This window comes from Suncus etruscus, chromosome 8 (genome assembly GCF_024139225.1).
Source record: "Suncus etruscus isolate mSunEtr1 chromosome 8, mSunEtr1.pri.cur, whole genome shotgun sequence".
In the NCBI taxonomy this organism is placed as follows: domain Eukaryota; kingdom Metazoa; phylum Chordata; class Mammalia; order Eulipotyphla; family Soricidae; genus Suncus; species Suncus etruscus.
The window spans coordinates 21,823,734-21,849,032 of record NC_064855.1 but is presented as its reverse complement, the minus strand read 5'-3'; the positions used below and the strand labels follow the sequence as shown (position 1 = coordinate 21,849,032).

The 25,299-nt window shown below is 36.9% G+C and overlaps 1 protein-coding gene across 1 annotated transcript in view; it reads right to left on the bottom strand.

Moving 5' to 3' along the window:
• ARHGAP20 (Rho GTPase activating protein 20) overlaps positions 1-25,299 on the bottom strand; it is a 78,818-nt gene that overhangs the window by 40,716 nt on the left and 12,803 nt on the right. The window contains exons 2-3 of the mRNA XM_049778658.1: positions 17,848-17,903; positions 4,156-4,317 (exon numbers count right to left, since the gene is read on the bottom strand). Coding sequence (XP_049634615.1) covers positions 4,156-4,317; positions 17,848-17,903 — 218 coding nt within the window. The remainder of the gene's footprint in view (positions 1-4,155; positions 4,318-17,847; positions 17,904-25,299) is intronic.

Genomic DNA, 25,299 nt, shown 5'->3' with positions numbered 1-25,299 from the left:
CTGTGATAAAATGGGGGTAGATTTTAAGTATCAGGGGCAAATAAAGTTCTTGTCATTATTTTGTAGTCAAGCACAGTAAATTTTAATGGGTCTAAGGCAGCCTTTGAAATAGCTGATGTGTTGCAGATGTGTTGGATTTCATGCATGACTTCATGCAGAAAATTGCCATCAAATGGCTATTTTATTTTTCTATATGTTGAGCATTACATGTGTATCAAAAATTAATTTTACTTATTTATGTAGTTTTCTGGGTCACACCTGATCTCCTGGCTTTACACTCAAGAATTACTCCAGGCAGACTTTGGGGGGCTATTTTGGATGTTGAGGACTGAATACTATCTCTCCATGTATAAGGCAAGGGTCTAGCAATTGTACTATCTCTTTGGCCCCAGGATCAAAACCAATTTAAATGTACTACTGTTAAAAGGAAATCATAGTTTATTTAAAACATGATTCCTTCCAAGAAGATTAAGTCAGTGAACAGAATATTCAAAATACACACATTTTTTTTTTTTTTTTTGGTGTTTGGGCCACACCCGGCGGTGCTCAGAGGTTTCTCCTGGCCGTCTGCTCAGAAATAGCTCCTGGCAGGCACGGGGGCCATATGGGACACCGGGATTCGAACCAACCACCTTTGGTCCTGGATTGGCTGCTTGCAAGGCAAACACCGCTGTGCTATCTCTCTGGGCCCAATACACACATTTTTAATGGAAATATTCTTCTTAAGAACCATACATTAAAATTATTACTTAGGATTAAAGGATTTAAGTGTTTCTACTTGAATGGTCATTAAAAGGCAAAGATTATTTAAGATTTATTATTTTTTTTAGAGTTTTTTGTTCACCCTTGTATTTTGGCTAGAATAAAACACAAACTAAAAAGCATACTGTAGCCTAAATGCAGAGGCCAAGACTAAAGTGAAGGAAAAAGAAGTCAGAAAAAATGATATTTAAGTAGAATTTATACAAATATTCATCTCTGGGGACTGAAAAGGTAATCTAGTCCAGCAATGAAACTTCTTTCTCACAATATCTCCCTAATACCTCTCCCCCACACTTTAGAATCCTGTTATTAAAATCACCTTGTCTTTTGATCTAATTCACAGATGTAACTAACACTAATGAAGTGAAACTTAAACAGGCAGGAGAGAATGCCCAGGGAAACTTGTTTTCCTCTCATTCAGAACCACATGAAAAAATATTAAAAGTTTCAATGAAATCAAAGGTAATTTATCTAAAAGTGCCCTTAAAAGTCTTGTAATTCCTAGAATATGTAAAACGAAAACTCCAATAGCATTTATAAAATGAAAAATAATTAGCTATAAAGTTATAAAAGAACATAGATAGTGACACAGAATTCCCTAGAATTCAATACTTTTTTTTTTTTTTACCAAATCACTGTGAATCTTCTTGGATGGATTTAATGAAACAATTTTATTTAAAAATATTTTATTTCTTGACAGCTATTTAGGCAATAGAAAACTATTAACTACCAATCTCTGGGAAGCCATGGTATGTTGTCATATGTCTGCAATTGTTTGCCTAATGCCATGTCTTGTATTAGCAGCTATTACAGATTCTGTGTTGGAATATCTATCTGTACTGACCTGTAAAAAAGCTGTTCTGGAGATCCTTATCCTAGATCAATACAATGCCTAGATTACCAGCTAGCTTCTAATTAACACCCAAGGAGCTTTCTAACTGTGGTCAAAATGAAATAGGCTTTTTTTTTTAATCTATTTTTTTGGTATCAATGGAAGGAATAAGAGCCAATTTCCAAGTAGAGTATGAGAATGAATTGAAGAAAAATAAAATGTAAGGCAGTGAATGTATCAATGAAATGATTCAAAGAGAAGATTGTTTCAACAAATAAAACCATGCAGCATACAGGCAAATCCTCAATCCAGTTGTGAGAAGTAACAGAAAGACATACACTATTGCAGGGTGCTTGTTATCCTTTCTCAACTGTTTGGTGTTTCGGAAAGAAATGATCTTTATTAGAAGGAAGAATCTGTAACTCTATGTTTGCTATGAAAATGATCATAAAAGCAGTTTTTTAAAAAATTGCTCAAATTTGTGTGTAATTGCAGTATTAAAAAATAACAGGACAAGGGAAAAATAATGAGGAATACTAGTGCATTGGTGGTGGGAAATGTTCTTGGATGAATGGTAATGTACACTGGAAGTTTAAAAATCATGAACAGCTTTGTAATCACAGTGTTTAAATAAAAGAAAAAACAATAAGGATGAGGGACCAGGGTAATAGCACAGTAGAGAGGGCTATGCCTTGCATGTGGACCTACCCTGGTTTAATTTTCAGTATCACATATGTTCCCCCAAACCTACCCGGAATGATTCCTGAGTACAGAGCCAGGAGTTACCCGAGCACTGTTGGGTATGGCCCCCCAAAACAAACCAAACCAAAACAAAAACAAAAACATGGATGAAGAATGAGCACTTCAAATCTTCTCTTTCAATATTCTGTCTTAAGGGATTTGAATTAATGCCCATCCCCACTTAGAGTAACTTAGTTTTTTAATATTCCTAATTTTTTTCAGTTTTTTAATATTCCTAATTCATGTGCAAATTCTCAAAATAATCTTTCATGAACTTACTTTCTTAGGTAAGTATTGTATTAGTGGATAAAGATCTTGTCATTTCTTTAAAAACTTGTGATATAAAGAGTTATCAAAAACACGCTGGAGTGATAGCACAGCAGTAGGGTGTATGCCTTGCACGCAGCCAACTTGGGACAAATCTGGGTTCGACTCCCCCCATCCTATATGGTCCCTGCCGGTAGTGATTTCTGAGTGCAGAACCAGGAGTAACTCCTGAGCATTGCCAGGTGTGGCTCCAAAACCACAAACAAACAAACAAACAAACAAAAAAGAAAAAAGGAAGAAAAACAAATGTAGCAAACAGAGAAGACCTATATGAGAAAGAGCTATTCAGTGTATAGTGAAAGGTAATAACTACACTAACAACTATTATGAAAATGGTAATGAGTGAGAGATAGAATGCCTATCTCAAATACAGGCAGGGGATGAGGGAGGAGGAAGATGGAAAGCATTGGTGATAGGAATGTTGTACTGATGAGGGGGGTATTTTTTTTTTTATAATACTGAAACCCAACTACAAACATGTTTGTAATCATGATGCTTAAATAAAGACATTATGAAAAAAGTAATAAATTAAAAGGAGATAGGCACAGACTGCCAATATATTTCAAAAAGTAATTTTAGAGAAGAGATAAAATATTTTTATAGAACCATTTTTTTGTGTTTTTGTAACTTTACATAAATATTTTCTAAAAAATTCAGATGTCAGATAAATCACTTTGATGCTAGAAATATTTAGAACAAAAACATGATTCATAGTTTAGAAAACCAGGAGTCTTTTACTCCAAGTTTTGTTCTTATTGCTAGGAAGAAAATCCACCAAAAGGTAAAACTACTTCCTTTTGAAAACTTCAATGTTTGTCAAAGTAAATATAAATACAGTAAATATTAAAGTACATTGAATATATATGTCAGTAAGCTGTTCTTATTTCCTTGTCTACTTGCCTACCTCCAGACTGACCACAGAGATCTGCACCCTAAGGAATACAATGTGAAAAAGCATAAAAGAGTAGTCATGAGTTGCACTGGTGATGGGTGGTGTTCTTTACATGACTGAAACCCAAACACAATCATGTATGTAATAAAGTTGTTTAAATAAAAAAATAATTAAAGCCTAAAACAAAGTAGTCATGAAGAATGGCTAAGGAATATATTTAGAATATGTACATGATAGAATACTAGGCTGCTCTAGGAAAAGATAAAACCTTGCACTGTGTCATGGATGAAACTAGAATGTACCATGTTCAGCAGTCAGAAGGAGAGAAATAAATCAGCAGAGAGTCAAATACTATATTACTTTGGGTCACTTTCTCATTGAACCCTAATATTTATGTCATAATAGACAGCAGGAACCCAGATGAATACTTGAATGAGTAAACAGTTGAAATAAATTATCTGCAAAATACAACATAAAATTTACTTCAGATCTTGGCTAGACATGGAGTTGTTTGCTTATAGATATTCTTACAGTAATTTTTGGGTAGAAAGGCTGTTTAGTAGTAATACCATTGTATAATGCTAGTGTACATTATACTTACTTGATCTTAGCAACAACTAATAAATCATTATACAAGAATAGATGACGTTCCTGTCTCTCTAGTTCTTTCTTTAATTCTACATGGCCTTCAATTAAGAGCGTTCTGTCGGCGGAGTCAAGAGATGATATTGTGGCTAAATCCCTGCTGGCAGAGGGACTCACCCTGTAATCATCAAGCACACAATCTTTAGTTAAACGATTAAATAAAGAATCAGGTTTCTACAAAATCACAGTTTCTAGTGGTCATATTCAAAGGTTTCTATGTTTTCTGGTCAAGTGGTTTAGTTGCCTAAATGTTCTTTAATATTTCATGAGAAAAATGTCAAATAAAGCAACATTGAAAGCTTTATAACAAACTTAGGTATATTCCAACATCAGTAAGTTGTTCCTATATTAGGTGTATGATGAGTTTCAACACATGTATTCACTTGTGTAACCTGAGCTCTGTCAGAACACAGAATTGTACATTATTACCACTTCAAACATTCTTCAGGTGCATAAACTAGTTGAAGAAGTAGTTGCTCCTAAGTGCTTTTTTCCCCCAGTGCAGGCTGATATCTATTCACTCAAAAGTCTTATAGTGCCAAATACAAATCTTTAACAAAACAAGCACATTTTACGTGGATTGCCTACTCTGTGAAACTATACTCAGCATCTGGTGGCTATTGAGGAGTCAGTCTTCTGAAAAGACCCCAACGATGAGATACCACCTCACACCACAGAGAATGGCACACATCACAAAGAATGAGAATAAACAGTGTTGGCGGGGATGTGGAGAGAAAGGAACTCTTATCCACTGCTGGTGGGAATGCCGTCTAGTTCAACCTTTATGGAAAGCGATATGGAGATTCCTCCAAAAACTGGAAATCGAGCTCCTATACGATCCAGCTATACCACTCCTAGGAATATACCCTAGGAACACAAAAATACAATACAAAAACCCCTTCCTTACACCTATATTCATTGCAGCACTATTTACCATAGCAAGACTCTGGAAACAACCAAGATGCCCTTCAACAGACGAATGGCTAAAGAAACTGTGGTACATATACACAATGGAATATTATGCAGCTGTCAGGAGAGATGAAGTCATGAAATTTTCCTATACATGGATGTACATGGAATCTATTATGCTGAGTGAAATAAGTCAGAGAGAGAGAGAGAAAAACGCAGAATGGTCTCACTCATCTATGGGTTTTAAGAAAAATGAAAGACACCCTTGTAATAATAATTTTCAGACACAAAAGAGAAAAGAGCTGGAAGTTCCAGCTCACCTCAGAAAGCTCACCACAAAGAGTGATGAGTTTAGTTAGAGAAACAACTACATTTTGAACTGTCCTAATAAGGAGAATGTATGAGGAAAATGGAGAGCCTGTCTAGAGTACAGGCGGGGATCAGGTGGGGAGGAGGGAGACTTGGGACATTGGTGATGGGAATGTTGCACTGGTGATGGGTGGTGTTCTTTACATGACTGAAACCCAAACACAATCATGTATGTAATCAAGGTGTTTAAATAAATTAAAAAAAAAAGAAAAAAAAAGGATTAACTCATATTGTTGCATGTAAAGGCTGGGGGGATAGTACAAAAATGCCTGAGCACAAATCTTGTAGGCAGGAAGCCTGGGTTTGATACTAAGCACTTTACCCTGAGCACGATCAGAAATGACTTTTGAGCATTGCTGGGTGTGAAAAAACTCAATTCTAGTGTATTGTTACATTTATTACTAATTTATTTCTTTATATTGCTGAAGAGTGCTCTCACATGTAAATTTGTAAGAATAGGAGCTGAAGTGATAATACTACAAATAGGGAGAGCTTGCTCTTACGTATTTGGCTGACCCAGGTTTGATCCCCAGCATCACATATGGTCCTGAGCCCACAAGAAGTAATTTCTGGGTGTAGTTCCAAGAGTAACCCCTGAGCCTTGTTGAGTATTACTCAAAAAAATAAAAAAGAGAGAGAAAGAAAGAAAGAAAAAGAAAAATATATTTAACAATTTATTATTATAATTAAAAATTGTTATTTGTTACTAATCTAAGCATCCTCAAACTATTCCTAGCAGGATATTAAGTTTGACTTCCATGACCATATGGTTTTTTGTTGTCAATCAGTTAGCTCAGCTCTTTTATCACAGTGTCAGTCATAGACAATACATAAATACATAAATGAATGGGTGTGATGACTTGGATGCAACAGAACTTAATTTATAAACGTAGACAATTTCTATGAGCATGCTGAGCCCTCATTTAAACAATATTAAACAGTCACTAGGGAATTAATTTTTTGGCTTGGAATTAGCATAGGTCAAAGGCTAATTAGTTTTAAAATGATTTGCATTTCAAAGCAACTCCAAAGGATTTGCATATATAATAAGTCAGGTTCCCCACAAAGTATTCCCAAAGTATTTACAAAAATAAATTGATGCTCAACATTGTGGGAGGGAAAAATTCATAATAAATTTAAAATAATTTTTATTTTTAAATTTTAATTGAATTCAATATTTATCTATATACATGTCCATAGTCTGTTCAACATCTAAAAGTACTGCGAGAGATGCCTTATGACTAAAAAGTCAAACACTTGTTTAAAAAAAAAACCCTAACATTCATACAGTACTTTAGAGTAAAAATCTTAGCATTCACACAATTAAAAAAAAACTGTAATAACAGGGGAAAAGTGCACAAATAACCATGTTTAAAAACTATACTTAATCAGTGTTTCTTACTATAACAAGTATTTCTCAATTATGTGACTAGGACGTGTTTATTTTTATTCTGAGTGCAGTATAGAAGTGTTTATTTTAGGCTCAGACTATGGAAATGGAGTGGAAGGCAAGATTATAACCTATTTAGCCCCTTGAGATTTGTAAGTTATAATAAAAAAAAAACCCCAAACCTCTAAAATGGTCTAATACAAGCCAAGTCTAATGTTTTTGCAGATAGCTTTCCTGAAAGTTACATGTATATTACTACAACCCATTTTTAAAATAAGTCCACTTTTAAGTATAATTTTAGAGATTTTTAAGTATAATATTACAGTTCACTTTTTTTTGTTTTTTTTTTTTTTGTTTTTTTTTTTGTTTTTGGGCCACACCGGGTGACGCTCAGGGGTTATTCCTGGCTATGCGCTCAGAAGTCGCTCCTGGCTTGGGGGACCATATGGGACGCCGGGGGATCGAACAGCGGTCCGTCCTAGGCTAGTGCAGGCAAGGCAGGCACCTTACCTCTAGCGCCACCGCCCGGCCCCTACAGTTCACTTTTAGGTATAATTTGATTCATCTTAAATCACAAAAGAAAGGGGCTGGAGAGATAGCATGGAGGTGGAGCATTTGCCTGGCATGCAGAAGGACGGTGGTTCGAATCCTGGCATCCCATATGGTCCCCCGAGCCTGCCAGGAGCGCTTTCTGAGTGGAGAGCTAGGAGTAACCCCGGAGCACTGCCGGGTGTGACCCCCCCCCCCAAAAAAGAAAAAAAATCATAAAAGAAAAATATTAGAGTAATTCTAGGAAACATCTGTTTCTAAGCGGCAAATCAGAGTAGGACTGACAAGTACTACCTTGAGAAAGCTCAAAGCCTAGCACATTCCAAATAGCCTATCTCCCAGGAAACTCCCAAATATATCTTTGGTATCTCTTCAATAACTAGAATAATAATCCTCCTAGTCCCTGTTAAGTATTCGCAATCTAATTCTCAAATATGATTCTTATACTTTTGTAACTACATAACTATTTTTTGGTTTGGAGGCCACACCTGGCTTTGCTCAGGGGTTACTCAGGCTTTGCCTTCTGGCAGTGGTTGGGGGACTAGATAGGATGCTGAGGATTTAATTGGGATTGGCCACATGCAAAGCTAATGCCCTACTCACTGTACTATCATTCCAGCCCCTATAATAATATTTGTAACAAAGATAAGTGCTGCCTTTTCTGGTTGTCTTAACCCAGCAACGTAGTATGTTTTAAAAAGTGTGTATTCAGGGCTGGAGAGATAGCATGGAGGCAGGGTGTTTGCCTTGCATGCAGAAGGACGGTGGTTCGAATCCCAGCATCCCATATGATCCCCCAAGCCTGCCAGAAGCGATTTCTGAGTGTAGAGCCAGGCGTAACTCCTGAGCACTGCCGAGTGTGACCCCCCCCAAAAAAGTATTTGTTTAATTTTTACAAGGCTGTGTTGTTTCCTTCAAGGTGAGGATTTTCTTTATTAACTTATAATGGTAACTCTGATTAAGTCTTACAGAAGATATAAGTCCAAAAGTAATTTAGAGAAAATAAAAATGGCTACTGATATGAAGATACAAAAGCCACTATCTCCATTAAAATGCTTATTGGTAATAAATATCAATTCATGAGGCAGGCATGATCTTAAGCATCTCAGTTTAAAAGCCTGTTTCAGAAAAAATCGCGTCTAAAGCAACAATTTATTAATGAGACAAACAAAAATATCATAATAGTTATTAAATAAACAAAATCACATTCAAATTTGGGGCTATTTGAGCATTTTGTCAGGCTGATTTGAGTTTAAAATCTAGACTGTTACTTAAAGACTGTGACTTTGGGTAGTTGACCGGGTCTTTAATTAATCTGGAGTTAATTAAGAGGTGCTCAGGGCCTACTCCTGGGCCTCAGTTTGGGATCTGATCCTGGACGTGCTCGGGGAACTCTGCAGTGCTGAATCATTACAAAGCTAGGCCTCCTATTTACAAAGAACACAGCTCATTGAACTATATTCTTGGGCTTAGTCCTTCATGAGTTGCTATGAGGTTTCCACAAAAACCCACCTCACCACATCCCTGCTTTCTACCTGGTGCAGAGGGTTCCCCACACAGTTATCTGGATTTTTCTAGAAACCTGGAGAAGCCCAGATTTTCTAGAACTTGAAGGGCAGATTGCTTCAGAAAACAGAACTGCCTCTTGTGGCCTCTGTTTCTGTAGACATCACTGGAACTTATCTCTTCCCTGGCACATATTTAAAAGCGGCTCAGGAAAGAGTCCCTCCTACTGGAAAGAGCAAGTAACAATTTATGCCTGGCAAGTAGGATGAACTACCAATTTTATCTGTGTTCCTGTCTCTCTGTGGGAGGGAAAGCGGATAAAAATGGTATGTGCTGAAAAACCATTCTTACTTTCAAAGAAGATTTAGCCCCAGGCTCACAAAATGCAAATATTGTGAAGTATAGCTCTAATGTTCAGCAATAACTGCATTTTTCTATTTAAGACAAAGGACTGGCTCATGGCATCAACCTTCCAGATGCAGTAATAGTCTTTTTGCATCTACTGTAGCTCTTTCTAACATGTTTAGTCATCTGGAAGCAGCCTCGAAACTACCTTCCTACAGTTAAAGAGTTCCTATAGGACCTAATCTCATTCGCTCATTCCTCATTCACTTGTTAGGGTGCAATCACTCCTGAGAATAAGACTTAACTAGAAAATGCCCACCTCAGAGGACAATTTAATGTCTGGCCACAAAGATGTGGCCTTTCTTTGAGCCTGGCACTTAGGTGATATCCATGGACCAAACTGGGGTCCAGTATTTTATTTAAATTACCAATATTGGGGCCAGAGTGCTAGCACAGTGGTAGGGCAGTTGCCTTGCACTCAGCTGACCCAGGACGAACCCTAGTTCGATACCCCGAATCCCATATGGTCCCCTGAGCCTGCTAGGAGCAATATCAGAGTGTACCACATGGAATAACCCCTGAGTGCCAATGGGTGTGGCCCTCAAACAAACAAACAAAATACCAGTCTTAAAGTGAAATTATTAAGGCTATAAAGAGAAATTAAACTTTTTTTCAACTTGTACTACATAAATATTGACATAATTATAAAACCAAGAAACATTTTAAAACAAAGTTAAAACAAATTAGAAAAAATAGCTATATAGAGAAAATTATTCTAAATGCTTTTTGTTGTTCTTATTGGCAGTTCTTATACCTGGCAGTTCTTGGGGATTCTGCTCAGTACTAGGGTTAAGTCGGGTGATGCTCAGGGGATCACACAGTACTAGGTATTAAACTGGAACTGGTTGGATATAAGGCAAGTCCATTAAATTCTTAACTATATTTTCTAGAATGTAAGTAATTTTTCTTTATATAGATGCTGAGAATTGAACCTGAGTTGGCAAGGCAAATGCCTTATTTGCTGTATTCCATCCCCTCTACACAGAGTTATAAAAACAGTAATTCCTAGTTTACTGAAAAGAAACCTTTTACCTTAGATAGCTCTTTCAGTGAATTCTACAAAGAAAATTTAGAAAGAAATATCACTCCCTTATTTCTCTATTTCTCTACTCTTCAGAAAGCAAAGGTAATTAATTTTATTAAGCCTCCTTTTCTAGGCTAAAGACACTCTCATTCATGGGACTGCACCTAAGATTACCCAGGAGGAAAAAATGTATTTATATCATTATTTTTTTTTTTTTTTGGTTTCTTTTGGGCCACACCCGGCATTGCTCAGGGGTTACTCCTGGCTGTCTGCTCAGAAATAGCTCCTGGCAGGCACGGGGGACCATATGGGACACCGGGATTCGAACCAACCACCTTTGGTCCTGGATCGGCTGCTTGCAAGGCAAACACCGCTGTGCTATCTCTCCGGGCCCTTATATCATTATTTTATACCACCTGCTCTTAGAAACTGTAATTGACACCTTCTGGTTGTGTAATGCAAATCAAACCATCAAGACCTGGAACCTGGTTTTCAATCCTCTCTCTAACATAATTAACCATGATGCCCAGAGGAGGGCAGTCTCTAGCTCCTTTTCCCTTACCCAATGAACTTGGTTCCTTGGTCTCTACCTAGACATAAACTGTGATCAGAAAAGTCTATATTTAATGATGGATAATGTGACTGAAAATTTAAAAACCAAGCATATCCAAGGAAAGAAAAGAGGCAACTAGTAACAACGAAGTCAAATTTCTAATAATTTTAGAAATTTGGTTCCTTATTTATTTGTTTATTTATTTGCTTATTTATTTTTGGCTTTATGGGCCACACTCAGCAGCATTCAGGGGTTACTCTTGGTTTTGTGTTCAGAAATTACTTCTGCAGACTTGGGGACCATGTGGGATGGCAAAGATGAAACCTGGGCCAGCTATCTGCCAGGCAAATGCCCTATCCACTGTACTCTGGCTCTGGTCCTAGTTCCCCATTTTTTCAATTCTGTGATGCAAGCATTAGATTCATATTTTACCAAAGAAAACAGTAGTACTCATTAAGCACTTCATCCCAGGTGATCCAGAAGATCAGGATGAAGAGTATAGCATTTGAAGGTAGCCATAGTGCCAGTACCTGTGCCATTCTTTACTGGATTTGTCTTTCTCTCAGTATTTGCACCAAGGCCAAAGTATAATGCATTAGAAACTTAAAAGCAATTAAGAATTAGAAATCCAGAGCATAAGCGATAGTGCAGCAACAGGGCGTTTGCTTTGCATGTGGCAGACTCAGGAAGGACCTCGGTTTGATCCCTGGAGTCCCATATGGTCTCCCAAGCCAGGAGCGACTTCTGAGCACATAGCCAGGAGTAACCCCTAAGTGTCACCAGGTGTGCTCTCCACCCCAAAAAGAATTAGAAATCCTAACTACAGAGTCACAGGACTAGAATTGCAAGGCAAGTATCTTTCCCTCTGTACTGTCTCTTTGCCCCTGTAGAATTTTTGTCATAATAGTTTTCCACCAAAAGTGCATGAAAATCAGTCTTCTAAATATTGCAGATGCTTGGATACCAGTTCAGAATATAGACTTTAAATCATATATGGCTAATTAAGTTTCTCTCACTCTTGATTCTTTCCTTGAAAATATTCTGCACATATTTAGGGCCTAATTGCCTAGTAGCTCCATAGAAGAAGAGTATTTTTCCTTTAGGATAGGTGAAGGTACTATACACTTATATTACAGACCTGAAAGAATTTACTGGAAATAATCTACATACATTTTAAGCATACAATTTAAATCCTGAGATTATTTGGACACATATTCTATCATGAACAGAAATTTGGAAAACCTAGCATAGATATGCACCAATTAGAGGTAGAGGTTATTAAAAAGCATGGGCAGAGAGAGACATTTTATCTATTTTTATTTTAGCTAACTTATTATACTGGTTCTCTAGTTCAAAGCAATTCCAAGTCATATAAGTTTTAGTATTTCCCTTGCTTAAAATCCTCTTCTAGGGTTATGCAAAATTTTATTTATACTATTATTTTAAATTCCTCATTTTCTATTGTGAAATAAACCACAAGTATTTAACAAAATGTCCAAAGTATCAAATACCATATTAAAAAAGAAATTATTAAGTTACACATTTCAGTATGAATATACTTGGGACTACATTAAAGGATGTGATAGTTAGATGTTACACCTACTTACAGTTAATAAAATTAATTTTAGAGAAGGTGGGTAATCATACCATATCATGCAACAAAATAATGATGGACAGCAATAAAAAACCGTCTGAAATCGTTTCAAAAAGTACAAACTACAATGATCTCCTATGAAAATTTAATTTAATTTATGGAAATTTTAAGTGTTTCTTAAGACTCTATATGAGTATATAAAATTCTTCATATATATAGGGGAATATAATGGAACTATTTCCCCCTGTTCACATCTGTGTTCTACACAGGACATTCACAAGCTAAGTAGGAACCATATACTGATTATGAAGGAAGTCCTGTATAATATTTGTAGACTAGTATCTCAGGTCACTTTCTCTCTTCTCCCACATTGGACAGAGAAACTTCAATGGCTCAATAAATTAAATTCTTTAGAGAGAAGTGGTTTTTAACCACTGACCACAGGCTGATGTTGATCCAGGAGAAAAATTACTGCTACTTAACACTTAGTTTTCATTTTGTATTAGATTTCAAATATCGTAAGGAAATACTACTGTAAATATCACTGTTTATACTAGTGCATCAGTAGACCATAAAGTATTTTTCTAGTTTACCCACTGAAGGTATAAAGCACTTGAAAATCACTGTTACTAACTGTTGAGAAGAAACAGATGTATACTCATGCTCAGCACCTATATGCATCCTGTTCCAGACTCTCATTCTGAGTTTTGGGGTAGATAGTTCATTACTGATGCCCTGGTCTCAGGCTAAAGTTTTGCTGTAAAGGGAGACTACTATTAATGAAAAAGCAGAGCAATATCCTTTCCAGAAACTTCCAATAAAGAATTTTTTACCTAAAATAATTTTGTGTATAATAAAAGCTAAATTTACATATATCATAGAATTAAGAAATCTGCATTGTCATGTTGCCTCTTCTCAAAACTACTTTTCTGATTTCTCTAGGTAAGTTAAAACTATGACATTATATGGATTTTTCTTGATTTAAATTAATGCAAAGATACAGATGTGAATAATTCAAAAACATCTTAAAATATGGCATTTAGAGAAGAACTAACTGTTAGTTTTATTTGGTAGAAAAAATACCTTCTTGTTAAATTTTGATTAGACATCTTATATTTCTGGATATACTTATATTTCCGGATCAGTCTAGTGACTGATAAAACATGTCATTTTAAGGCGATAGCACATGCTATCTGAGAACTTGTTGAGGATTTGGAAGACAGTGAGTTAAGTTTACTAATTGGGATTTAACTACATAATTTATTTTTGACACTAAAAAATGTTATATCTTGGCTATCCATAGGTGATTGGAAGGAAGCTGGAACTTTTCTCCCTGGTGCATTTGGGAACTACAAGAATGCCTTAACCTACCCCCGCCCCTCCATTTACTCATCCCCATCACTAAGGCACCTGAGAGGCTGGTGAAATAAGCACAACTAATCACTCATATAAGAAGAGAAAGACATATTCAAAGGAAAGAATCTTCAACCTAGTCTTCTACTTTTCAAAGATGTCATTCTGATTTAAGGAAGTGATTAAAAACGTTTTCAGACAATCAACAGCTACATGTAAACTAACCTTGCAAGGAATACTGAAAGATTTTCTCAAATAAAGCAAGGCACTAATGGAAAATCAACAAAAAAACACAAATGGCAACTCATTTCTTAGTATCAGTTTTTCTAAATGTCCATTAAAAATTACAGAGTGGCTGAATGGATTTGGAAATAAAATCTAATTTAAACATGGGGAACACAGTTAAATTTGTGAGATAAATACAGCCTGAAAGGATGGGAAATTTAAGTTAAGGTAGATAACAAAAGAAGTATGTTCATAGACCATACAGTGTTCAAGCTAAAGGAAACTAATAATAAGTATGTCATTACATACTAGCTAACAGATCAATAGGGACTGATTCTATCACATATACACTGAACAAAGGGGTAGCAGTTTTTAGAATGATATTGCTGATGGACCAAAAAAGGAACAATGACAAAAAACACAGTAGCAATGGGGATTTCAATACTTTGCTTTCATCATGGATCAACCAGAGAGAAGATGAATAAAGAAATGAGAGACTAAAATAAGGAATTTGAGGAACAAACATTAAATGAAATATATAGGGTCTTCCACCCTCAAAATGCTGAACACATCCTTCTCTAATGCACATGGAACATTCTCCAGAATAGATCACATACTAGGGCAGAAGAAAAACAAATGAAGTCAGATCACCAGGCTATCAAAATAAAAATTAATCATAAAAGAATTGAAGACCAAGCGAATATTTGACAACTAAACAACATTCTGATGACTAACAACTATATCAAAGAGAAAATCAAAGAATAAAAAGTTTCCTCAAAACTGAATAAGAATAAAGAAACAAACTATCACAACCTTTGGGATATAGCAAATAGAGTAGTAAGGGGGAAATTCATAGCAATACAGGGCTACATTAAGAAAAACAGAAAAAGCTCTAATCAACAATTTATACACACATCTTAAGAACCCAATGAAGGAACAGATAAATTTCAAAACTAAAAGTAACTATAAAAACTAAAGCAGAAATCAATGCTATGGGAATCAAGGAAAGGGTCAATAAAATCATATGTGGATTCTTTGAAAATAAAATAAGACAACATTTTAGCTATAGTCAAAAAAGAAAATAATTAGAAAACAAATAAATCAGGCCACAGATAAAATTACAACAGAATCCTCAGAAATACAAAAGATTATCAAAAGATTAGAATGAACAACTCTATGCCATCAAGCAGGAGAGACTGCAAGAAAGGAATGACACAGAATACAACACAAAAACCCCTTCCTCACACCTATATTTATTGCAGCACTATTCACAATAGCCAGGCTCTGGAAACAACCAAGATGCCCTTCAACAGACAAATGGCTAAAGAAACTTTGATACATATACACAGTGGAATATTATGCAGCAGTCAGGAGAGATGAAGTCATGAAATTTTCCTATACATGGATGTACATGGAATCTATCATGCTGAGTGAAATAAGTCAGAGAGAGAGAGAGATGCACAACAGTCTCACTCATCTATGGATTTTAAGGAAAATAAAAGTCATTTTTGCAAGAATCCTCAGAGACAATGAGAGGAGGGCTGGAACTTCCAGCTCACTTCATGAAGCTCACCACAAAGAGTGGTGAGTGCAGTTATAGAAATAACTACACAGAGAACTACCATAATCATGTGAATGAATGAAGGAACTGGAAAGCCTATCTGGAGTACAGGTGGGGGTGGGGTGGGATGGAGGGAGATTTGGGACATTAGTGGTGGGAATGTTGCACTGGTGAAGGGGGTGTTCTTTACATGACTGAAACCAAATCACAATCATATTTGTAATCAAGATGTTTAAATAAAAAAAAAACAAAAAACAAAAAAAAAAAAGAGAAAGGAATGACTATTCCCAAACCTTCCAAATATGAATACAGAGAAAGGAAAAATCTAAACAGTTCAATTACAGGAAACTGAAATAATAAAAAAAAATATCCAAGGAGAGACTGGTCCAAATAAGTTCATTGGTAAGTTCTAGCAAATCTTTAAAGATTTAGTGCCTAACTCCTAAGCTCTTCCAAAATGTCACGTAAACATTTGCTTTATAATAACTCCGATGAAGACACAATTATTCCAATACCCAAAGCAGATATGTATTACTAAAAGAATTCAGACCAATTTCATATACAAACATCAATGCAAAAGACCACAACAAAATCTTAGCAAAATGAATCCAATAGCGTATCACAGAATTAATATACCACAATCAAGTGTGTCCCAAACCAGGAATGAAAGAAGTGTTCAATATAAGTAAATCAATTAATTTAATACACCATTTATTATTATATATTAAGAATTTCCTTTTGGTGTATTATATTGATTATAGTATTTGATAAATATATATGATTTTACTAATGGATAAAGTATTGACAAAATTCAATACTTATTCATGATAAAAATCCTCACTAAATAAGAGTAAAAGTAAACTTCCTTAAGATAATAATGTCCATTTAAAATAAACCACAGCCACTATTACACACAATGATCAAAATCTAAAAGCCTTCTCAGATTAGGCACACTGCAAAGATGACAACTTTCTTTATGATTATTCAACAAAGAATTTAAAATCCCAACAGTAATTAAGAAATAAATAAATAAATAAAAGGAACCCAACTTAGAAAAGAAGTCAAATTATCACAATTTTTCAGATGACATGAAAATATATGCAGAGAATCTATTATTATCAAATTTGTAAACTATGCTACCCAAATAAAAGAATGTTATGCCTGTACATAGATTTTATATTAAATCAGAAGGGCATTTGACAAATATCAACTGTATGCCCATTTTAAACAAAGGGAAATAAAGGTGATAAATCCTTCATTTCAAATAAAGGGGTGGATTTATAGCTTGAAGAAAATCCCAAGATTCCGTTCAACATATAAACTCCTGTGATGAAATGTTATTTAAAAGTTAATAAATAAGTGGAATGAATAGCCATTCAATTTTTACATATTATGAAAGCTTAAAAATAAAACATCTACTGAAATAGGATAGAACCTCAATCAATAACATGGCCATCTAAAAAGATATTTGGCTTATTCACTTCACATTTTACAAATTTACTAACAAACTTAATCATGCTAACAAATAATTTCTGTAAATTTATAACATAAATTTACCATTCATATTTTTGTCAGGTTTTTTTTTTCAGACCTGAAATTCATAAAAATTTGCCTTATTACCATGTATAAGTATCAGACCTTAAGGTAAAATATAAGGAATGGTTGATGTAAAACCAATCTGTATGACAGAGTTAGAATTACTTTTCTTTTGGTATTTTGATGTCTGTTTCCATAATAGTTCATTATTTATCATTTGGAGGCCACAGTATACCAGCCCTTTGAACTATCATATCCCAGTTTCTCTATAAATAAACTGATCTGTTTTGGCTTTGGCCATGCTAGGTGCTGCTCAAAGAAATCTCCCACCTCTCAGGGACTTAGGATACTTCAGGATAATATGGTTTAAGAGTTTGGACCCATGATCCATCTGGCCACTTCATAATAAACTTCAATATGAAGACCTCTACCATGTCTGAATACTATGTGTTATGATATTCACTTCTGAATCAATTTAAAAGTAACTGATCACAAACATCACCTATAATATAAGGCATTACAAGTCACATAAAGAAGAGGCCTTACTACACAACTTCAGAATGGAGGTCCTATTTTCTAATATCAAATGAAGAGTCCAGGTGCTGATGGGAAAAAACCCCACACATAAAATAACATAGCAGGTAACAAACGTTTAATTGAAAACTTTCACTTACATTGGCCAGCTCTCTGTATGAATTGATGGTTCGCTTTTACTCGCCACTTTCATTTTCTGTTAAAAGGGAAAAAAATCAAAACAAAGGTTTGTAAAGCAAAGAAATGCCAATACTCAATCCAATTCAGTGAGTTTTGTGTTGACTATCCTGACTTTTCAAGGAATTTATGATCTCATTATGGAGATCATAACAGCTAAAATAGTATCAGTGTAAAAAAAAGTGTTTGTTTACAGTCAGAAAATGAGGACATTAAATGTTGAGCACAGGGCCCGGAGAGATAGTACAGCAGCATTTGCCTTGCAAGCAGCCGATCCAGGTCCGAAGGTGGTTGGTTCAAATCCCGGTGTCCCATATGGTCCCCCGTGCCTGCCAGGAGCTATTTCTGAGCAGACAGCCAGGAGTAACCCCTGAGCACCGCTGGGTGTGACCCAAAAACAAAAAAAAAAAAAAAAAAAAAAAAAGAAAGAAAAGAAAAGTTGAGCACAGTATTTGAACCAAGCATAACATTCTCAACTACTGCAGCTAGCAGATGGGAGACTTGTCTCAACATCAGGCTCTGTGCTGGAGAAGGAAGGGCAAGTTTGGAGTAGGACATTTGTCAGCATGGGCAGGAGAGGCTCCAATCCTCAAGGAGAAAAAAATTAAGATGGAGAATGGATTCTTAAGACATTTAATACAAATACTTATACATTTTGAAAACTCTCCTCCCCCCTAGTTTTTCTTCTTTATTTCTTTTTTTTTTTTTTTTTTGTGGTTTTTGGGTCACACCCGGCAGTGATCAGGGGTTATACCTGGCTCCAGGCTCAGAAATTGCTCCTGGCAGGTATGGGGGACCATATGGGACGCTGGGATTCGAACCGATGACCTCCTGCATGAAAGGCAAACGCCTTACCTCCATGCTATCTCTCCAGCCCCCTTTCTTCTTTATTTCAGCTATAAGTTAATTGCTTTTCTTAGCACTATTGAATATTAAAATTAGTGGTAAATGAGATTTCATTCAAATTAAGTTATACAGAGCATGATTCTGTAAATTTAGTTTTTTTTAATTTTACTAAATTTTTAAATTTAGGTACAATGATTTACAAAGCTGCCAATAGGACATATCCCAACACTAATTTCATTAGTGTCATCTCTCTCTCACTCTGCAATGATCCCCAGATTCCACCCCTCCTCTGCCCACCTACAAAATAGGTATATTTTTATGTTTCATCATAGTTTGGTTCCCATGCTGACTCACCTCAACACCATGTGCCCCAAATCCTTGCCTCTATGTTACCTCCTGACTCGGTTTTTTTATTCTTTACCTTCATTTCTCTCCTTTCCTGGTCATTCATCGCAGTAATGTAAAGTCAAGGGTCTGCCCAAATTGATACCTTCCATTCTCTTGTCATGCTATTCTAAATACCACAAATAAAAAAAAAAGTTGATTCTAAGATTGCCTTATATAGTTAATACCTACAGGCCAAAGAGCCTGTAGTTGGGTATGGAAGAGTAAAAAGATGGAGTCACGCCATGAGTATGACTGAGGCCATACAAAGAACAGATTTACTTCCTCCTTTGTTCCAACCCTTCTGGTCAGTGTATTACTCCACAAGGCCCTGGTCAGCCTTTCTTGGGAACTAAATGCTTCCCAAGACGAGTCACATAAAAGTAACAGACTCTGTCTCTGCATCTCATTAACCAACTCATAAAGGAACCACTTCTGAGGTAGAGAAATAAAACTAATATCCAAGCAGAGTATGTGAAAATGATTCACTCAGAAAGGGATGCTGGGCTTTTTTGGAACTACATCTGCACCCCTCCTACTCCTCTGTGTTCCCAGGGGTCTCATAAGTTACTGTTGTCCCCATTGCCAACACCTTCATTTACCTCCTGCCTCCCCTTTAACTGCTGGGCATATAGGTGGAAATGATAGGCCCAAATCTCTCTGGTACATCTAAACACAGGAAGGTAAATTTTTTTTAAATAAAACCTTAAATGGATAAGGAGGAGAAAATTTGTTAAGACATGGCAATATCAATTGGGAATTATAATTTTCTTTTTTATATTAATATCCTTATTTAAACCCTTGATTACAAATATGATTGTAGTTGGGTTTTAGTTATGTAAAGAACATCCCCCCTTCAATGGTGCAACATTCCCATCACCAATGTCCCAAATCTCCCTCCTCCCCACCCCATCCCCATCAGTACTCTAGACAGGTTTTTCACTTCCCTCATTCATTCACATTGTTATGATAGTTCTCAGTGTAGTTAGCTCTCTCACTCTTTGTGGTGAGCTTCATGACGTGAGCTGGACCTTCCAGCCCTCCTCTCTTTGTCTCTGAGGATTATTGCAAAAATGTCTTTTATTTTTCTTAATACCCATAGATGAGTGAGTCTATTCTGTGTCTATGTCTCTCCCTCTGACTTATTTCACTCAGCATAATAGATTCCATGTACATCCATGTATAGGAGAATTTCATGACTTCATCTCTCCTGACGGCTACATAATATTCCATTGTGTATATATAGTATTCAGGAAAAGTAAGATCATATATTTTAAAAATAAAAGGGTATATTTGGTATCTTTCTACTGATGAAAAAAATCAGTAGTCTTCATCAAATTCCAAGGACAATTTCTATTTGCTTTAGAGGGCTCCACAATCTACTTTACATACCCTAGTAAGTTCTGCCTGCCCAGCCCTTTGTTTTCATTAGTCTTTAGGACTCTTAACTGTAAGAATTAGTCTAAGGCTAATGGTGTCTATATTATAATGCGAGGCAATTAGTCAGTGCCTTATCTATACAAAGAGAAATTTTGGACCAAATATATCAGAGGAGCCCCAACTTACTTGACCTATTTGCCTCTTTTCAGAAAAATATTACTCAGTGCCCCACTTCCCCAAGTTTATATGAAGTTAGTAGAAAGCTCTCAGTTGGGTATTCAATTTCACTAGAGGCTATGACCACCACATCCTAGGTCCATCTGTATCCCTGTCCCCTTAGTGCATAGCATCACTCACTTTGGGAAAGACTGATATAGTCTCTCAGGTCTCTTTCTGGTTTTGATTTTGTCATATTAAATGTGTACCTGAGAAAAGGATAAATACAGAATATCACTCAGATGGGGTATTTAGAATTACTGAACAAAAATACTATGGTCTAAATGGTAGTTGTCTCAAACACCATCAGCTCCAAAGTATGGCAAGGAAGAGGAAACAAATTGAGTGGAAGAGGAGAAATACAAAAGCTTAAATTCTCTATTATACTAAATAGAGACCTGCAGCAATGGATACAGCCATTAAGATTGAGCAGTTGCTAAATTAAATGCTCTTTATAGAGGTATATAATAATGTCCGAGTGCTTTTATCCACAGAAACAGGTGCAGAATGCATTTGGAAGCCTGGCCCCCCACTACAGTGCTCAAAATGTTTTAGAACCTTAATTTTTTAAAATATTTTTTATTTAAGTAACATGATCATAGTTGGGTTACAGTCACAAATGGAACACCCCCCCCCCTTTCACCAGTGTAACATTCCCTCCTGCCCCCTTCCCATCCCCTGCCTGTATTCAAGACAGGCATTCTACTACAGTTATTTGTTTTTAAGTTCAGTAAATTGTATTTTTTTCCTTAAAGGATAAGAGTAAAAAAATATAGTAAAGGTGTGATAGTGGCAATCGCCGTTGTTTGCATAGGTCCAGAAAAATATGGGGAAAATGGAAAAAATCCTTGGCCTGATTACAAAAAGGCCTCACCACAGGGGTTTATTGGCATAAGATTGACGCTGGGTTCCAGGCATACCAGTCTGTTCAACCTGAGTCATTCTCCATGGTCCCGGCGAACTTTTTCACACTTTAGCTATTGTTGTTATCAGGTTCTTATATTTAAAGATTCTGGATTCTGTGCATTTCTTTCATCAATGTCAGGCTGTTGTGGAGCATCCTCTAGTTTCAGCATACCATTAAATGCAGAGCGATCTGCCCTGCAAGCAGGCTGTTGCTGAGTCATCTGGGTGTTGAGAGCACTCTTTGGAGTAAATCAATGTCAAAGCAGTGGTAGGTCTTCCCTGGTAAAGGCTTGGGTCCTGGAAATGTTATAGACAATTGTGGTTGTTTCCATAGATGGTATCCATTATTCAGGTGTGTGTGGGCGATGCTCATTAGAACCTTAATTTTAATGTCTATAATAACTCTTTAATATTTTTGGTCACAATGGTTCATGGAAACGTAAGTTGGTTTGACCTAATTTCACAATACATTGCTATATGAGACTCCAAATACAGTGTTCATTATGATAATATCGTGACAAATATTTTTTTTTTTTTGGTTTTTGGGCCACACCCGGCGGTGCTCAGGGGTTACTCCTGGCTGTCTGCTCAGAAATAGCCCCTGGCAGGCACGGGGGACCATATGGGACACCAGGATTCGAACCAACCACCTTTGGTTCTGGATCGGCTGCTTGCAAGGCAAATGCCACTGTGCTATCTCTCCGGGCCCCAACAAATATTCTAATGTATAACTTTTCCACTTGATTATGTCTGTATATGATCTAATGTTTATGTCCACAGATATCATTGGAATAGGCAACTTTATGTATAATATCCTGCTACAGTGCTGATACATTGAGTATGTTTTTGCAATTTATTTTTAATTCAAGCTAGTTTACTATTATATCATAATGCCCATGTTTTCAGTTTGTATCCAGGAAAGAAACCTGGATGCTCAAGACCCTTTGATAACACATCATGGTATAGAGTCCTTTTACAGTGCTCATTATCCTACTACTTAAAACTGTAGACTTGAACATTATGATTCTTTTTAAGAATGTACTATGCACAATCTAACCCAGGAAACTTTTCTTCAGCAAAGTTTACCCTCACCAATGATAGTTTGCCTAGGAATTGGAAAAGTTTTCTATCTGACCTGCCAGCTTTATATTTATATTTATATATCCACTTGGGTCAGTTTTTCAACTCCAACCTAAGGTTCGATCTTCATTGTCTGTCTATATGTGTGAGTGTGTGGCGGCCAACTATATGTCTGTCTAATGTCTGTACTGTGTATAATGTCTATGTTGTATATAGTCTTTCCTGTTATATATAACCCTTCCTTTTTCCCTTCCCCTGCTTACTACTTTATAAGTCCTTTTCTATCCTTTCACTCTCTTACTCCTGATCTGTTATCTCTCCCAATTACTTGTTTTACCTTCAGTTTTTATCCCTCAGGAACCAGAAAATTCCCCTCACCCCATCCCTCTGTCAGCCAGCTCTCAAAGTGAAAGAACAGCCTCCCAGCCTGTCTTGCCTTGACCCAGGAAGAAGCTGCTGCTACTGCTGCTGATTTGCTCTTGGTGGCCCCTTTTCTTCCACCTCCCTTTATTGTGGACTGCTGTTCACTGCTGGATTCGACTTTTGAGAGACCCTCAGCTAGAGGACATTCTCTGATCCATGATGCTGCAAGTCGTTTTCAGACTGCACAAAACCACATTGCAGGCTGAAGCTGTGCTCTGGATCTTTTCCTCCCCATAGACTATTTCAAAAGACTCAAAGGAGATATGTATATATCCTTCCATTTCTTTAGGTGTATTTCCTTAATAGGTATGTCTATTGTGTATTTTAGTTGGAAATTCTAGTATTAAGTTTATCTTGGGTCCTGAGTTCATGTTAGAACCAGATTATAGGGATTGTTTAATTTGTTATTTTTACCCCCCCCCCCCATATACACCAATAATATCAGGTGGCATTGCTTCTTTTACACAGGCACATTAAAATAGAGGTAATGTTATATATAGAAAGAATTTCTTATCTAATAAGAACAGGAACTCCTAAATTTTGTATTGCAGTGTGGCCTTTCACCCTGAACATTAGGATACAGTCCACTGGACATTGGCTGTTTACCCCTGAAGCTTGGTTCCCATCTTTGGAACCAGCATGGTTTTCTGCATCAGCACCAGGAATCAAACTTCTATTGGGGAAGGACCTTGTTGAATAACATATTACAGTAATTATAAAGTCCTGGATGATGGTTGATGATGGTGAGATGGAGGGAAGGAGAGAGGCTTTTTTCTGCCGGCCTGGGCCATGCATCTGCAACCCCCTCCAGCCAGCCAGTCTCAGGATGTGGGTGACAGAATGATCCACAGGCAGTCTATCTCCTTTTTCAATTTTTTATCCCACAACCAAATTGTCCAAACGTGAATATACTGTGAACTTCCCCAACTTATTCCATCACCTAACACTAATTGTCCAGATGTTGAGTTTCTCCCAGGCCACTCACCAAGTGGCTTTACTTCCATGAAATCCCGGGGCCTGCAGACGCCACTGCCTCTCCCGCTGAGCAGCTCACCGACACTGCAGCCACTGTCTGGGTGCTGAAGGCAACCAGGGTCATCTGAGTCCAAAGTCCAAAGTTCCAAAGTCGAAATTAAAATCCAGGTTGAAGGTCATAATCCAGAATTCAGTCCTTTGAACGAAGCAATTTCTTCCTGGTCCTTTTCCAATCAGGGCTCTCTGTCGATCTCTGAGAAGGCCAAAATCCTTGGAAAAAAAGACTTTTTGCAGAAAAATAGCAGTCCTGGGCCTTGGATGGGGGTTATCCAAGCTTTCACTTTACCTTCTTCACTGGCCCTTCTGATCCCAGAGGAGATTCTGCCATGTTTAGAAAAGGCTCCATATGGTGACCTACGCTTTTGGGCTCACTCCAGCTGAAAAGAGTCAAAATCAAACACAAAAAAAGGAATCTCACCATTATTGCTGTCTTCTCGGTCCAGGGTTCAAATCAACATTCGGGTGCCAAAATGTTGAAAAACATATTAATTATAAAATCCTTGATGGTGGTGGATGATGGTGAAATGGATGGATGGAGGAGCCTTTTTCTGCCAGCCCAGGCCATGCACCTGCAACCCCTTCCTTCCAGCTGGCGGGTCACAGGGTTCAGAGTAGCCATGAGGAAATGATCCACAGGCAGTCAAGTTTCAGAATACATCAACTTTATTAAGGCCCTAGCCACCATGTGTGGCTCCTCAGCTTTTAACCTTTTAAGCAGGCACTTTTCAGTGGCCCTGACACCTCCCTGTTTCTACCAGCCACTTCTTTTGATGAATCCTTTCTCCATTTTCCCCTTAAATATCTCTTGCCTCTCCTGTTGAGCCAAACAGAAAGCCAAAGACCCCTCTAAGATGTGGGCAGGTCTGCCTCTCAAGGGGGAGGGGAGTAACAGGCTCTAATGCTGCCCTGGCAACAACTTGCTCCAGAGCCAATACATATGACATCCTGAAGAATCGGAAGCAGCAACAACTTGTTTTCAGGGAGGGTTTCCTTGCCTTGCCACCTAATTAAGAGATTAAACCAGAAGACACTTTGTGATACTCTGACTTTGACATAGGATCTGTACAAAAACTGACATCTCTAATTAAGGAAGCCTAACTGAAACAACCATGATTGAGGAGAACATTTCCTGGCAGCATGAAGAA